General features: G+C 34.6%; 1 protein-coding gene across 1 annotated transcript; it reads left to right on the top strand.

The window, feature by feature from the left end:
* Positions 1–1,079: 1,079 nt before the first annotated feature.
* Positions 1,080–11,772, top strand: LOC105619809 (sortilin-related receptor-like). The gene is made up of 10 exons (XM_012201330.1): positions 1,080–1,361; positions 4,377–4,652; positions 4,769–4,930; positions 5,075–5,353; positions 5,459–5,724; positions 5,933–10,209; positions 10,366–10,622; positions 10,821–11,301; positions 11,403–11,609; positions 11,711–11,772. Exons 1-10 carry the CDS (start codon positions 1,080–1,082, stop codon positions 11,770–11,772), a joined length of 6,549 nt encoding a protein of 2,182 aa, XP_012056720.1.
* The last annotated feature ends 6,326 nt before the right edge of the window (positions 11,773–18,098 follow it).

Genomic DNA, 18,098 nt, shown 5'->3' with positions numbered 1-18,098 from the left:
TTTCGTAATATTCAAATAATTGCACATAAATTCATATTTATCTACAAATGACGTTATATAAGTAGACTTAGTCATATTTTATTGTGCAAAAAATGGAACTCGCTCTTTTTAATTATCTTAATTGCATTATTATTTTTATAAATAATTCATTACGTTGACGGAAAATCCCAAATAATTAGCATATTATTTTTTCGATTATCATTATTTCTTTCGTCATCAATTACGGTGCTAATTCGTTGAAGGAAAATTTGGTTCGTAATACAACAAATTTTCTCTCTTTTCAAAACGCAAATTTTATGTAACAATTTAATTCTTGATAATTCTTATTATATAGACAATGCCATACAAATAAATAAATGAAATGAATTAATTTTTGCAAAATCAAAAATGAGCGATTTTAAGAACATAGAATGACAAAAAATTACTCCTTTTTCTGCGATCGATTCTTCTCTCTTTTATATGAAATATAAATTTCGCGTAAATATTTTATGAATTTTTATTATGTGTACATAATAAAAGATATATTAAAAATGAGTACATTCAATGTCAAAGAAAGTTCACGTATTAAAACGAGAATTATGTGATTTTTCTTTTATTTAAAGAATATAAGGTGGCTCTCCTAAAAACGCTCAATATTAATATACAATTACTTTGTGCTGTATTATTGGATGCTTCCTTTAATGAAACAATTCAAAGCAGTCTAGAGGTTTAATATGTAGCCTTCAGACGATCAATAATATTGTGTAATATGATTGATTCATCAGAGGTTCAGAAGTCACTTTACAGCAGGAACAAAGCTTATATTGCTTTCATATACAGTCATTCATATACAGTTTTCTTCAAATAAACAATTATTTCTGACTCGATGAATTAAATTTTAATATAAATAAAATTTTCAATTCAAATATTTTTGCATATACATATTTTTTTAATAGACTTGTGGCGCCATCTACACGCGCGACCATTGTGGTACATTCGATCGTTTGAATTGCGAATGGCGTGTCTAGCGTATACGCGTCATTCACGGTTCAAGTATAATACACCCGTTCTTGCGAAGAGCGGAGTCAGTCTTGGGCAAGATGGCCGGTCGGTCGAGTACGGCCCTCTATTATTACTTCGCGTTAATCCTCCATCTGGTTCTGCTAACGGAGTGCGATTACGGTGTGCGATACGGTGACGCGGCGAAGCGGCTGCATGTTGCTGGGCATAATGATCAGCAATACAAGAAGCCGCTCGTTATTGACAAACGGAGCGCGGATCTACGCGACCAGGATGACAGCGATCGGGAAACGTTTGGACGTACGCGTCGAGACGTACCATTACCGCAGCACCCAAACAATAGTCCAAACATCACGGCAAAGGTACGAGCACGGGTAGACGATCATTTGATCATCCGAAGGTCGCCACCGTTATCGCCGCCGTTGCGTCGCAATTCGACCGGCTGGCGGCGGCTGCGGTGACGAACACGATGATGATGGTAATGATGATTTCTCTACGACTGCGTTGTCCATCGCAAATAAGAGCGAGCGATGAAAATATCCTACTGCATTATAGCTTGTAGCACAAATAAATGCGTCAAATGTATACGCACGCATTCTCCGCCCTCTGCTGGCTGCATGTCGTCCTGCGGAATTTTTCCCAATGGGCTGTCGGGAGAGACGCACAGCGCGACCTTTGTGCGCGACGCGTGAATAAGCTGGGGCAATAATTGCCGTATTATCTCTCTCTTCCGGAGTAAATTTAATCAATCTCGGACGAGAGAGAGAAACGGAGCGTCGCGGATCCGCGCCGTCACTGACACCATCGAGGGGTCACTAACCGTCACTGTAACTGTAATCTTTCCTCTATTTTCTCAATTTTTTTGATCCCCTTATTTTTTGATGGACTGCGCGGCCATAAATTTTTCGGACCGTCAGGGACTTTGTAAACAAGAGAATATTCGTTAGAATGCCCGCCGCCGTTATTTCAAACACTGTTATTATTTTAGACCTTTAGGCTCATCCCATTGTTATTCTAACTAACTGCGCAAACTTTCCTCGTTTTTGTCGAAGGTCGTGATTTTTGAAGGTCGTCAAATTTCTTTTTTTTTCTACGTAGTTATATCTTCTTTATGTCATGTCGCTTAGTCATGTTTGTGACACGCATGAGAATAATGGACGCATGAATGCACTTGACTGCTTATTTTCCTGATAACAAAAGAAGCGCAGTTTGTTATTTAAGAAGATAAGAATACACCTAAAGAATTTTCTGCTAACAATACGTTTAATTAGCTACAATGTATATGTTGTAATATTACGTTTCCTTTATTTTTTTGTTTTGTTTCAAATTGATATTACATGAGTTACATTTAAATTCACTCTTATTTCCGATTAAAAATACAGTTAATTACTGTTAGAATCTAACAGTAATTAACTGTAATTTTTTTATGTTAATTAGTGAATTCTGTTTCTGCAAGCTCATGCATATTGCGTGCAATTTATCTCTTGTGAAGTTAATATAAAATTGAATTTTTTAATTTAAGGAATTATGATATACTTTATCCTACACTATTCTTCTTGCATAATTACAAAAAAAAGGAATTAATGCCTGTTTCTGTATAATTTAATTTTCAACTCGGTTCAATTAACTATTTATCGTTTTCTAGTTTTGAGAATCAGAAAAAGATGAAGAATAAATGGAATCGAGGATACAGTTAATCCTCATTAAAAACGAGCATAAGTTGCTTTTACTTTAATGTTTAACTTGATTATGACCGATACAACTTCAGAAAAATGAAGCCAGGATACAAAAGTAACACAAAAGTTCATATAAACGTACTTATCTATTATTTAATTATTATTTTGTTTTTTAATTAGATAATTCATTAATTCTTGTTACAATCTGAGCGTAACATCTTCATATATTTTTGTTTTTAGTTTGTTTAGTTAACATCTTTAATGAATTTAGTTAACATCTTTGATTTTAAGTTCTGAATGTTATTCAATATGTAATTTTTATTTATGTACAAATGAGAGATGTACTAAGTTATGCTTTCAGTCGTTAAGAGGCTTATTTCCATCAATGTAGGTTTTTTTCTAATCTTTAAAACTAGAAAAAGATGAAGAGTAAGTTGAATCGAGATTAAAGTTAATCTACATTGATGGAATCGGGCATTAATGTACTATGTTAAAAACTAAAATAAGCGGAGATAAATTAAAAATTCTATCCCTTATATATATATATATATATATATATATATATATATATATATATCAGTTTACACTCCCTAGTGGTAAGTATGATAACGGAAAAAACATGATAAATGATTTCAATTTTTAAATAGTTTTGTGTTTTATTATTACACTATTAAAAATAAAATGTTAATTTTAATTTAAGGACGTATAGTAGACTTTCTAGGACATGCAAAAATTAATATAAATATGTTAATTTTAACATTTTCAAAAAAATTCTTTTACATAATCAAAACGTGCACAAAAAAGGTTGATTTAATGAGAAAATCGAAAAAAATTAAAACATTGTAGTGATGCTAAATGTCATTTTTACTTTTTTCTATTTTGTCGTTAACTCGACCTTATTGCATATTTTTCGTACATATTTTAATTATGTAAAAGAATTTTACAATTTGTATAGTCAATTCACAGTATCTTTTAACTTGTAATGTTGTCGATAATTCTGTTACTTTAGAATCCCCTTAAGATGTCTTTAAGTCAGTTACAAAGCCTTTAGTAATGTCTTAGTATTTTAAGACATTATTTGAAATGGTCTTCAAATAAGAATAGAATTTACTGCTGACCTATCTGACTTTCAATCTTAGAATTTCCCCTCCTTTCGATTTTAAAGCTAATTATGTAATTCTCTGCAGATACCCATTTCATTTGCATTTCTATAGATTATCCCCAACATTGTCTTAAATTCACTGCTTTATGTCTCTAATTGCTCTTTTTATGTGAACGTTTATAATAACATCATGTGACATTGAACATTGACCAAAGTAATGTGATATTAACTGCTGACAGAATCAACTGAAATAGGAGGATTTTCCACGAATGAATATTCAATGATTCATCTCCTGCTGTATATCCGCTCAGTTACAATTATGATTATTGAAACGATCGTGTTACACGCACGTACATCTTGTATCCACATACTAATAAATTATACTAATTTTACATATTGCGACGATTGTTTCGCATATTTGTCTTCTCTGTATTTATTTATTTTATTGAAACTTCTTATCAATTATCTCTTATCTCCGCTTTATTTGTTATACCGTTATGCGAGGATAAATATTATTTTATTTTTATGTTAAAGTTTATCTATATTTGATGTTTTTGATGCTTTCTAACAAAAATTTTGTTTTCTTATTATCATTACAGGTCAATCCTTTAAATGATTCGCATCAACAATTGATGGTACATTGGGTTGGGGAGGGTTCGAATGTAATAATATGTCTAGCGAGGGATAGCACGCCCGTGGTACGCTTCCAAGGAGGCAAGTTCTCTTCCCCGAATCAACCTAGCGCTGTGTACATCAGTTATGATTATGGTGATAGCTTCGAGAATAAGACTGAACACTTCAGGGTTTCGTCTGAGGCCGATGCTCCATATGCTGTTGTAGACAAATTCACCAATCATCCTAAGTACTATCAACATGTGAGTTCCGCTTTAAAAAAAACGTTTCTTACAAAATAAATAGTCGGTATATTTTCTTGGCGCATCTTCAATTCTATTGTTTGAAGAGTGTTTGTGAGACTTCCCTTCTTTTACAGTGCGTCTTTATGGACAGTCTGAATAGTTTAATCTTCATAACATATAATAACGGTCAAACAATTCTGAGGATCTCGTTGTCATTTCATCCAAATGAAGTCTCATATTTCGAATTAGATCCACGAATACTTGTCGCACTAGACAAAGCCGATACATCACGGAAGGTATAAAACTTATTATTATTATTATTATTTTACAATTATTTAAATTTTGAATGTACATATTATCATTATTGTTATCTTATTTTAAAGAATATAAAATGTCATACAAGAATTTTTTTTTCTGATTTTGGAACATTTCGTTTTCAGTTGTGGTTGACGATCGATCGTGGATTTACCTGGATGCCAATTCATCAATTCGTAAAGGCTTTCTTTTGGTCTCCTTATCGTGAGTTATTAGTTGAACGCATGGAGCCTGATGGAGCGAATACAGTTTTGAAACTGGATTTGCGAAATATATCCTCATTTATAAGAGGAAATAATCAATTGCGAGCAAGAATGTCTATACGAAAGGAATTTATCGTTGTCGTTGAAAACGTTGAAGATTTTCAGATCAGAGGCGATTTCATGTTCGCAGTTAAGAAAAGGGTAAGGATCACCGTGACGATGCTACCTCTGTGAAATCTCATCAAATTCAGAGTTTAATTTTTTTTTCATTTTGAACATTGCTTTATTTATATATTTTTTTAATAGAATGGGACGGAACATCTGGATCTCTTTGTTTCTTATAAGAATCAGACATTTGTTCAAGCGCATTTTAACACGGAATTGGATTGCAAGGAATATCATATTGTAGATGTATCGTTTAATCGAGTCTTTATCGCTGTGAAGCACGGCGACACTATGATCAATCTTTACGTGTCGGAAGTTATAGATCACGAAAAAGCTATATTTACATTGTCTCTGGAGAGTATTCTCACGTTTTTCCCCAACAGTACTTGGAAGGACAGTTGGTTGAAGTGAGTAATGAAATATAATGGATACTCATTCTTTTTATAAAAATAAAGTTAGAAATTTTACAAATATAATTGCTATGAAAGCTATCAAACTTGTGAAAATAAGATAACAAGTTTAAAAAATTCTTCGTTATTTTAATTAATTTTTTCTTTAAATTTGTTGGTATTTTCTTAATTCATCTATATATTTATACGATTCTATATTTCACAGTGATGTGGCTGACGAGACATTTACGGATCTCTATAAGGTTGAAGGTCTTCGAGGTATATATATAGCATCGCGGGTCAAAGGTACTCCAAAATCAAGCTCTATCGGACCAGAACACTTGGAATCATTAATTACGTTTGATCATGGCACCACTTGGAACAGTCTTAAGGCACCAATGGCGAATCATGAAGGCTTCTACATTCATTGTGGAAAAGATTGCTCGTTACATTTGAGTCAGAGATTCAGTCAATTATATCCGGTGACGAGATCCGCCACTATTATGAGCTCGAAATCGGCGCCTGGGATAATAATGGCAACTGGCGTCATTGGGTCTAACTTGAAAGGTCATCCCGCACTCTATGTATCTAGAGATGCTGGTCTCACGTGGAAACAAGTGTTAAAAGATTATTACTTCTTTAACATGGGAGATCACGGAGGTTTATTGGTGGCAGTTAAGTATTTCAAATCGCGCGGGGAGACTAGAGATATCTCATATTCGACAGATGAGGGCGAGACATGGCAGACGTACGAGTTCAACGAAAAAATGTTGCGTGTTTACGGTCTCATGACGGAACCTGGAGAAAATACCACAGTATTCACCATGTTCGGATCAGACAGTGGACAACATCAGTGGCTTATCATCAAGATTGATCTAAGACATGTATTTGAAAGAGAATGCACAGAAGACGATTACAAGTTTTGGTCTCCAACGAGCACCGATCAACCGGTCATGGCTTGCGTGTTAGGACGTAAGGAAACGTATCAGAGACGTGCCTTGCGTTCCAATTGTTATCAAGGTGTAAACTATGATCGACCAGTAAGATTGGAAACCTGTCAATGCGACGCGAACGATTATCAGTGCGCTTATGGTTTCATACCCAGTGGGAATCCATATCACTGTGTCCACAACAAAACCATGCCCGATTATGATCCATACGCCGTGCCGACCTCGTGTCAACCCGGTATGTTTTATAATCGCACGAAAGGTTACATAAAGATATCTGATGATGATTGTACTGGTGGCCTTGCGAAAAACTATGAACCCGATGAGATCCCATGTCCGATGGATGAAAGACCAGACTTCTTATTGGTCGCCCAACGAGAACACATTGCACGAATCGATTTGATGGAAAACAACAAATTGGAGAAGTTACCTGTGCATGATTTAAAGAATGTTATTGCAATCGAATTCGATATGAAAAACAATTGTTTATATTGGGCAGATATCGTAAATGATACGATCGGTAGACAGTGTCTGAATGGAATTAGCTATCCTGAGATTCTTGTTGAGACCGATCTGAGTTCCATCGAGGGAATGGCTTTTGACTGGGTATCCAATGTGTTATATTTTGTGGACGGTGTTAAAATGAGAATACAGATCATCCGAACAGATGTTGGCCCTTCTATGGGCAGAATGCGCAGGACAATATTGGGGCCGAACAATCTGCAGAAGCCACGAGGTATTGCAGTTCATCCTCTGTGCGGCTATATGTTTTGGACCGATTGGGCACCGGGCAACGCTTCAGTATCTCGAGCTAACTTGGATGGTACAGATGTTAAACGACTATTTATTAAGCCCACTGTCGAATGGCCGAATGGAATAACGATTGATCACATCGCTGAACGTATCTATTGGGTAGACGCTCGAGCGGATTACATAGCTTCTTCGGATCTTGATGGTAAAAGATTTAAGAAGATCATTGCTAATGAAGCGCGTGTCTCGCATCCGTTCGCAGTTGCTGTGTTCAAAGACAATTTGTATTGGGACGATTGGAAACAGTCAATGATATTTGTCGCTGATAAAGATCACGGAGTCGGAATCAACACGGTACTCGGCTTTCAGATCGCGGGTCTGATGGATTTAAAGATCTTTGCGCACAGCGTGCAAGTTGGCACGAATGAATGCGCGAGAAACAACACATGTTCACACATCTGTCTGGGCGCACCTTCTAACAGCTACGTTTGCCTCTGCCCGGATGGTATGGTGATGACGGAAGGTACGTGTTTATGCCCAGGAGGTATCAAGCCATACCCCAACTCAACATGCCCGCGCGTTGCTAGCACCTGCTCGTCCAACCAGTTTGCCTGCAACAACAATGTGTGCATCCCCGAGTTCTGGAAGTGCGACGGTGATAATGACTGCGGCGACAATTCAGATGAGATTCAATGTAATCGTGCCACATGTAGCCCAAATAATTTTGAATGCGACGATAACAAATGTATTCCTAAGTACTGGGTGTGCGATCTGGATCGTGATTGTAAGGACGGCAAGGACGAGATGAATTGTACATACAGCAATTGCACCGAAACGCAGTTTAGATGTCTCAACGGCCGCTGTATATCACATCGTTGGCGTTGTGACGGTGAGGATGACTGCCGGGATAGCTCAGACGAACAGAACTGTACTAAGAATATTCAGCCGAATACATGTCGGGCCGATGAGATCGTCTGCAAAACAGATCATTCGTGCATACCAACATCCTGGAAATGTGATGGCGAACCAGACTGCGAGGACGGCGCTGACGAGAAGGATTGTAATAATATGGTATGCGAGTCATGGCAATTTACATGCAACAACACCAAAGAAAATGGACATCGATGTATATATAAATCATGGGCATGCGACGGTGACAAGGACTGTATCGATGGTTCGGACGAGGTGAATTGTACTACCACTACGACGCTACCAACGTCGATAATCCCAATGCTACCGACAAATTCTTGTAATGACTGGATGTTTATGTGTAATAACAAAAAATGCGTGCCTTACTGGTGGAAATGCGACAGTGTAGACGATTGCGGTGACGATTCTGACGAGATAGGCTGCGGCAGCAGTGCGGACGGTGCGTTGGAACCCACGTCTCCAGTTCACACGACGCAACAGTCACGCATCTGTCGCGAGCATCAGTTCCAGTGTTATAACGGTGAGTGTATTGAAAACGCGTGGGTGTGCGATGGCTTGAAGGACTGTCCGTCCGGCGAGGATGAGCAACATTGTGAACGTGGACACACGCCGTGCCGGGAGAACGATCAATTTATGTGCCGTCAAGACGGTTCATGCGTATCGCTCTCGAGCATGTGCAATGGTGTCGAGGAATGTCCGGACGGCAGTGATGAGCTCGGTTGTCACACGGGTGAATTACCTGCCACGCCATCCTGCTATGCTGGTCTTTTCCCATGCGACGATTCCCGCTGCTTCCCGCTGGCAGCTTTGTGCGACGGTAATCGCGATTGTATAGATGGCTTCGATGAAGAACATTGCGAGAAGAATAATTCGCGCAAATATCAAGTATTAGTGATGGGTGTTGATGAACGTTCTATCAATGATTCAAGTCTCTATCTCTTTTGGTGGATGCCAATACCATCGAACGTGACGTTTGAATTCTTGCCATCAATTGCGCGAGCGATACCAGGAGCTCCGTGGAAAAATGCTACCGAGTGGATCGAAGAGACAGAGTATCAATTCAATAATCTCGAGCCATTCACTAAGTATAATCTAACAGTCTATGTAAAGGCGAAGGGCCAATCTGACGTATCTCCACCGGCAAAATATCACATGGTGATGACTGGTGAAGGCGTACCAAGCGAGCCGTGGAGTGTAAAAGTCGCGCAGAAAAACGGTACCCGTGTAGAAGTGACTTGGAGACCGCCTTTACATCCTAATGGTGTTATCTCCGGATATTTGGGCTACGTTACACCACCGATACCACCATTAGAGTTTACTCGATCAAAAACCTCTGCAACCATCGATATGGCATTCGAGGCGGACAAGAATTATTCCTTTTGGATCGTAGCAAAGAATCGACAGTATAGCTCAGTCTCATCGCAAGTTGTTACGCTAACGTTCGACGGCACAGCCAATATCGATGATATTGAGGATCTCCGTGTAGTGGCCACGACGAATCACTCTGTCACTTTGACATGGAAAAAGATGCAGGACGTGGATGGATATCACATTACTCCCAGAGCATCACCGAATTATCCAAATTTGCAAACTGTCACGACAATGAACAATATGATGGAAGTCGACAAATTGGCACCGGGTACCAAATATACTTTTGAAGTCGGCGCGACGAAAAAGAATTACGTCGGTAAGGTTACCTCGGTGACAGCCACGACGAATGGCACTGCGTTGCCCACGATAACTAAGTTTGATGCGCAGTTGGTAAAATCCCAAAGAACAACCGTAAAACTTACTTGGGATCCTCCGAAGAGCACCAGAAAAATCAAATGGAAATATGCTATTCACTACGCTATCAATATGGAGGACTTCTTTAAATGTGAGGAATTATTTGCATTTATATTTTTCTTTATATAAAGATTATTTTAATATCTTAGATGAAATAATCGAATATCTTCTTATTATTGTTTGATGTCGTTTTGTTCTCTATATTTAGTTTTCTTTCTGGGGAATATATTTTTGTTTCTATTTTTAGCTGCCAAATTTATCACTACTAATCTTACGGCTACGATTAAGGATCTGGAAGCGTGCGAAGCATACTTTTTTGCCGTTGGCGTCATTGGAGATTACGGAGCAGGACCTTTAAATCAACCGCTTACAGTTATGACGCACTTCAGCAAGCGTGCACCTCCGAAGAAATTGCGAGTAGCGCCAGCGCCAAATAAAAATGACAGCATGATCGTTTCGTGGATGTCAAGTTGTCCAGCAGTCGATGAAATGATCAGTTATACGGTGAGTTAATAATGCTACAAAATATTTTCCTAAAAATAATAACAACGCGAGAGATTTTAAGAAAGTCGGGATTTATATCTATGAAAAGTTTCTCGAAGATTTCATTTTTCTCCTACGGAAGAAAAATTTTTTAATGCATGTATTTTTTTTTGTTTAGCAAGAATATTCATTGATTTTGTATCTTTTTCCCGATTACAGATTTCCGTTACAGAAACGATTATGAACAAGCACATAGTTGTGACATTGCCAGCAACTAACGAAACTGTTATGAAGCACATGTTCCATTCCATCAAGTATGGTGGGACGTACAACATTACAATAGCCACAGATGTCGAAAATGCCATACCTACGCAACCATTCATCTATATAGCGCCACCGATCAAGCCGCCTCATCAGCTCACCGTCTTACATGATAATATGGAATACTTGATTTACTGGCAAGAACCGGATTTGCCGGAGCACATTCGAAAGGATACTGAGCGGTATTTTGAAATTTTGGTGGCTGAAGGATCAAGAACAATAAACGAAACAACTGCTAAAATCTTGGTGGTCAAAGATCCGCCGCCTTACCGCTACAAGGATGCTAAAACAGATACGATTTACACCTTCGCGGCGCGTCTGGTCACGAACGAAGGATACCAAAGTCCACTGAGTGAAACTTGGAGCACGCAGATTTCAGGTGAGTTGTCTAACATTTTTTAAATATTTATTTTTAATTAGTTTTTAAATTAATAATAATTTTTTTCTTTAATAATAATTTTTCTCCTTTTTGTTTTGTAGGATCGCAGCTTCCGGTGATAATGAATACTTCGGGCATATTATCCCTCGCTATACCGATCTGTTTGATTGTTATAGCGCTCGGTGCTACGCTCGCGTATTTCATCGTTCGACATAGGAGGCTATCTCACAGCTTTACGCAATTCGCCAATAGCCATTACGATACGAGACGAGGACAAGCCACCTTCCCTGGTACGACAGATGGCTTAGGTGAGTGTCTCGCAATTTGGGAAAAAAAAGGGATAAGAATGAAGAACAAAACAATGTGCGAAAAGAATCTATTGATTGTTTCTCTTCTTCTTTTTTTATAGAAGAAGAAGATAGTCCGGTAATTCGAGGCTTTTCAGATGATGAACCGCTCGTAATTGCATGAATACCATATGTATGTATAAACAAAATATTATTTACGTACTAGGAAAGATGTGTCAAGGCACTATTAATATGATAATTCTGAATAAGTCAAATTTTATGACGGAAGGAAAAGCTTTTATGAAATTGTTTTAGGAACTGAATACTGAATTGTAGTCATACTTGTGCTATAGTAATTAACGACTATTAATCGGTAAACAGGTTGCTAAAAGCGTTTACATGAAAGCTTTTTGCATTCATATGGTACGTAGAAATATGGTATACATGTACATCACGAGTGATGAGAGTAACTACCTACCATGCAGTTGGAGAGTCCATTATATATCTCAAATTCGACTGTGAACAAATCAAGAGGAAAGTGTGGTTTACCGTCTAACGAGAGGATAAACGCCAAAACGATGAAACGGCAACTTGTATATAGTAAATATTTTTTATGGATTGATTGTGAGACTTTCGAGACGACGCATTTACATTTTTAATAATGTATTTATATAACATGTACGTATAAAGAAACTTTTTTTTTGGTCCGAATTCAGATTTGTTGATACAAAAGTAAGTTATCGGCATTGAGAACGAACTTTTTATTAAAAGCTGTTTAAATATCCATAGAAGCCAAAAGTTTTTTTCAATATAGCAAGTGCATGAAGTGCCAAAGTAATATTTTCTTTTAATGCCGCATCCAAAAGATATATTAGTGTCGTCTGTTCATAGAGTAGATTTCTATGACGTTCCATTATCCAGCTTGAATAATCTTCGTCTTAAGTAACTTTTTATAATCGTCCCGAACTAAAATTTTATATCAAACGCGATGCGACATTGAAAGAAGTTTTTATAAGCGAGGCTTTCGACTTCGCAAAGGGGGTGACTTGACTCTTGTAAAAAGTGTGTTGCAATTGTGGTTTGAATACAATACTATGTACGGATTTTTTATCTTTAGATACAAAAAGGATATTCGACGAATGATATTTGATTTGTACGATTAAAGTAGATGACATTTTTTTATCTTACATTATAAAAAAAATAATACATTTTCTCTTTATCAAGATGGAATGTTTTTAAGTTAAAATTAGGAAAGATTTATCAACAAGATTCCAATGAGAAAGCGACAGGTGATGTTCTCAGTGTGTAGCGACACCATCGTGACTTTTAGATTATTGTAAATAATATTTAAATATTTAAGCGTGTGAACTTTCATCGCTTAATCCATGTTGATTCATCCTTAAAAGACATTGAATCCCGTGATCAGTTATATTTTTATGTTGGAATAGTCTAATATTTTATGTGTACGAATAGTTTTCCCACTGCGATGAGAAGAAATAATCGATTTGACAGAATCTTTTGCTGACATGACACACGTATATGTATACATAGGACGATTTTACCGAATTAAACCATTGGATTTAAAAAATCAGTACATTTTTATGTTTTAGGGCGCGTTCACACCTTGACGGAAAAGTAGAAAGCAGAAAAGCAGCAGCCAATCAGAATTCGCGCTGGTAGTAATAAATAGTAAATCGAAAATGTCGACTATCGAGTTCTAATTGGCTGCTTTTCTGCTTTTTTATCAAGGTGTGAACGCATCCTTATAGCATTATAAAATTGTGAATTAATCTAAATCACAAGCTCTCTCTTGTAGTGACAAGATTTATAATTCCTATTTATATCCTGTTGCATAGCATTATTAGTTTTGAAAATCTTACTCTTTGACGATCGAAAAAAACGTGATAAAAGTATATACCTATACCAGATCTACAAAAAGATGTTTACAGAAGTAATAAAGTTTGTTTCTTTTGTGTCTTAGCTATCACCAGAATGGTGATCCCCTGAACGAATGGAATTAATTATAAAGAAAAGGTTCGCCTGCTATATAATATTCGATTACACGCTACGATCCACTAACGATTTATTTTTCTTTTTCTTTTTGCTACATGTTGTATGTTGAAGAAGAAAATATTAATGAAAATGTCGATGTTTTTGAATCTGTGTTACGCGGCTTGTATACGTCATCAATAATATTGATACAATTATATTGCATTAATTAATAATAATGATATGACATTGATGTTAAATAATCAATATTATTATGTAATGTAGTAATATTATGCAACAATATTGATCGTGTATATAGGCCACTTTAGTAAGAACGAGGAGATTAGAAGAAAGTAGCTGATTTACATGTAAATGTCAAAAGTTATAATGCGACAAGAGACAGTGATATATATAATATATATACATATATATAAAATATATTTACGTGTAAATAAATAAATATAAGACACAGAATATTGTCATTTAACTCTTCTCTTTTCTTTATAAATTTACTTTGACACCTCAACCTATTTGATCAATTCAAATCACATGCATTACATTATTAACTTTTTTTCATTGATAATTCTTATTGATATAACTTTTAACTTTTCTATTTATTTTTTCTATTTAATTAAATCCATAAATTTTCATTTTATTCAAAATTCCCAAAAAATTTTGGTGATCTAATTTCATGTTCTTTATATGAGATAGTACATATATATGTTAAAAATTAGTAGTACATTTATTATCCTGTTAAACTGACAAATTCTGGAATAACATAGCGGATGTTCCGGGCCGTGTCTCAATCATTAAAAAGTGGAACGGCAAAAATAATAGTTTTATTTATTCATGACAAGTCCATCTCATCCAGGGAAGGTGAAAGACTTCCGTTACCTCTATTCTATTCTAAAAGACAATTTGGAAGTTTGTGACCCGTTACCTCATTAAGCAAACGGCACGAAACCGGAAATTTAACGCTATCCTTCGCACTTAATTCTTGTATTGTTACGTAAATTGCGGTCAAATTCCGCGATTACATCTTTAACGCCTGATTACATTCAATAGTTATTAAAATATAATTATCCTTATTAAATGTATATATGTTATGTATATAAAGTTATTTATATATATATATATATTTTTTATTATTTAAAATTATATAAGAATATAATTTTGAGGAAATTACCCAACAATCATATAAGAAATTTTTAAGAATCTCGATCGAAGCTTGTCTACATATATTTTTAAAAAAAAGCTTCTCGAGTTTTAGAGAGAATTTTTTTTAATATCTTGTTAACAAAAACAGGATAAAAAGATTAAAATGAATTTATTAAAAATCCTTAGATCTCTTAGAAATCTCTACCTGCTATATCTTAACATACTAGCTTCTTTTTATGGGAGATGCGCCCCAATTAAGAACGTACCCTATTTTCGTAATAAACTTCAACCACTTGACTCGCGTTGAAGTAAAAGGAAATTTAAAGATCATTATTCCGGCGTTACGGAATACCGTTTACCTTCCGTTCAACTGTATTAACTTTTATTACTATCTTCCACTTTGATCCCTATGCTTCGTGTTTTCTTCATAATTCGATATACTTTACATTTCAACGTTGACTGGCAATGGCTCGGGATATTCTGAGAAATTTGCAGACAATATGCCACTATCATAAAACATTATAAGGTGATGTATAATAAGCGATTTTATTGGAAGGTGATGTATAACATGCGATTTTATTGGAACGGTTCTTTAGCTCGAAAAATTATCGGAAAAAAATGATATGCGTGGTTTTGTCGCGTTTTCCATAGATTAACGTCACGGTATAATTATATCAAAGTGTTATCAATTTTCAAGTTTATTTTTACTTTTACGTAACGGTGTAAACTGCTTTCTTGTGCGAAAAACTAATCTTATCTACGCGTATATGCAAGGCTATATAATTTCTTTCCAGAAATAAACGACATTTGATGTGTCGCATGTGATATATATAATATTTACTTTCTGCAAAATGTGATTCATGTCATTTTTTATTAAATTAATAAAATTTAATTTACTTTATTTTTATAACAATATAAAACTTAAAAGGGCGAATAAAAATCGATTATAAATTTGAAATGAATTTGCCCTTTTGAATTAGTCTTGCAATATTATTTGATATTAAGAGTCCTGCACTTTTGCTAATTATATATTTTTTTTTAATATATATTTTATTAAATAAATATCAATACTTTTTTTATTTAATAAATTAATTTAATTTATATCTATTATTATTATTTAGAATATCACGGAATCTCACTTTATTACAGAAGTCACTTTTATTGTTACAAAGCGGGTTTGTTTTTCAAATATTTTCACGCGTTTTTTTTTTTTTTTTTGTTATTTATGACACTCGTAAATTTTGCACTGATTTACTTAATTGATCATAAATTCCGCGAAGAAAGGACGTCGCGTCTTTATGTTTTCAGCTAAATGCGGCGTGTTATAACGCGTAAACTCTGGGTAACCGCGCGTCTGTATACCGTAATCATAATTGTTACCCTAATTATACATACAGCCAGTATACCTACATACTCTTCTCCTAATCAGATCGTTTGAAGTCTAAATCACCTCGTGTTACGAAGCGCGACAGGTGCTGCCGGGTGCTCTGATCTTTTCGTTTCGACGCTTGACTAAATGTTTTATAACAAATGGATTGTTTAACGTATAATTATTCGGTTAATTATACCTATTTTCGCTATTTGCTCATAGAGCGTAAGTTATATAAAGCTCTATTACAGCGCACGTTTAATATTGTTCGCAAATTATTATATTTTTTATATATATTTTTTACGACAGAAAAGAGGACGCTTTCTTGGATCATTTCATTAGAGATTTCTTAAGTTGCAGAATATTATATTTAAGATTCAAACGTGATATAAACATTTTTGACGTATCTAGATCGTATGTATCTTTATCTAGGTAATATCTTTCAATAGTCGCATGACTTTTCAGAAATTGTTGCTCCGTAAAATTTATTAAGTTTATGTCGTAAACTAAATGTAACAGTTTTCATTTTATATCTATACAAATTTACACTTTTTAAAACATGCGTGACACAAATAAATCAATCTTGCATTTTTATTCTAAAATCACAAGCAGTATAATTAGCCTACATAAATTTATATACATTATGTTGCAAAATACAATAACGCTTAAACATAAAATGATTATTGATTCGAGCAACAATTTAAAGCAACAATTAGACATCATTAGCTACAGTAATACTAGACATCTATATAAGATATATTCTAAGAATTTATTATTATTTAATAGATTCTGATGAAATAATAAAAATAATTATTGAGAAGCATTAATACAACAATTTTTATTTAAGTTCCTTTTATGTTCTTCATAATTGATGATATATTGATGTGTAGATGGAAAATGCAATTAATTGTATGTGTGACGATTAAATGGCAAATATTCTGTTTACTGAAAAGTACAGACCTACTTTGTAAATGCCTACATTCATCAATTGCTTATTTTTATTCCCAATAACCTTGATATTTATTATTGAAGAGCAGTATAATATAAATCGATGCATAATTAGATGAATTGCAACAGAGGATCAGCTTTCACCGTATCATAGAATTTTATTAAATTTTGATAAAGAATGAAGTGTCTATGTGTAGGAAATACGAACGTGAGACATTTAATTAAAATCACAATTTATGTAAGTGGGAAAAAAGAGAATAATCCGATAATTCTGCAAGAGCAGAAGCTTTGAAAGACATTAATTATTCAATTTTTTTATCTATTTTTGTATCTTTTTGAATACCTTTACAGTTTCTCAGAACCAGATTTAATTTTTCCTGATTAATAAGTACCGCTATTAGATAACTTGTCCGTAAACTGCTTATGTTGATTAAAAAGATCTAGATATAAGATATTTATGATAAGATATCAGAAACAGATTTTATTTTTTTTTCCAGCAAATATGCAAGAAAAGAGGATATTAAAAAAAGGCTAATTTTTACTCAAAAAAGTGTAAATAAATGGAATGGTGGTTTTTATAGATTTTTATTTCCTGGATACAAAAAAATATTAAAAAGTTTGTAGCATTTATTGAGAAACATTTTGGAAATTGAGCATAAACATAATGTACTTAAACTTTAATATTCTTACTTAATTTTTTAGATATTCCTCGAATTTAGATACTCCTCAAATGTTATGAACTTTTGACTAATTTTATCGTACCCTCGAAATCAAAATTTACAAAAAATATTGTTCCTTTTACTTCTTTTTGAATAAAAATCATTCTCTTTTTGATATTTTCCTCTTAACGGATTTGATTAAGGAGACTAAATTGTGTATTATTATTCCCTATTACTTCTTCAAAATTTTTTTAAAGACGCAGTTGATTTGAGTGATTTTCTTTTGCGTGGCAAAATTAAAATAATCCTGTATTGAAGTGCCTAAATCACCAAAAAATTACATCAGATTAGTTAAGATGTTTACAATGATAAATTACTGCTATTTAG

This window comes from Atta cephalotes, assembly GCF_000143395.1.
Source record: "Atta cephalotes unplaced genomic scaffold scaffold00002, whole genome shotgun sequence".
In the NCBI taxonomy this organism is placed as follows: Eukaryota; Metazoa; Arthropoda; class Insecta; order Hymenoptera; family Formicidae; genus Atta; species Atta cephalotes.
The sequence above is the reverse complement of the archived record's forward strand: the minus strand, read 5'-3'. Positions and strand labels throughout refer to the sequence as shown.

What these genes read in the sequence shown, in the direction of transcription:
- LOC105619809 (XM_012201330.1), top strand. Translation starts at nt 1,080, where the DNA reads ATGGCCGGTCGGTCGAGTACGGCCCTCTATTATTACTTCGCGTTAATC. An exon ending in ATCCTAAGTACTATCAACAT is followed by an intron (nt 4,653 to 4,768) that starts GTGAGTTCCGCT and finishes CTTCTTTTACAG; the next exon opens with TGCGTCTTTATGGACAGTCT. An exon ending in TGGAAGGACAGTTGGTTGAA is followed by an intron (nt 5,725 to 5,932) that starts GTGAGTAATGAA and finishes TATATTTCACAG; the next exon opens with TGATGTGGCTGACGAGACAT.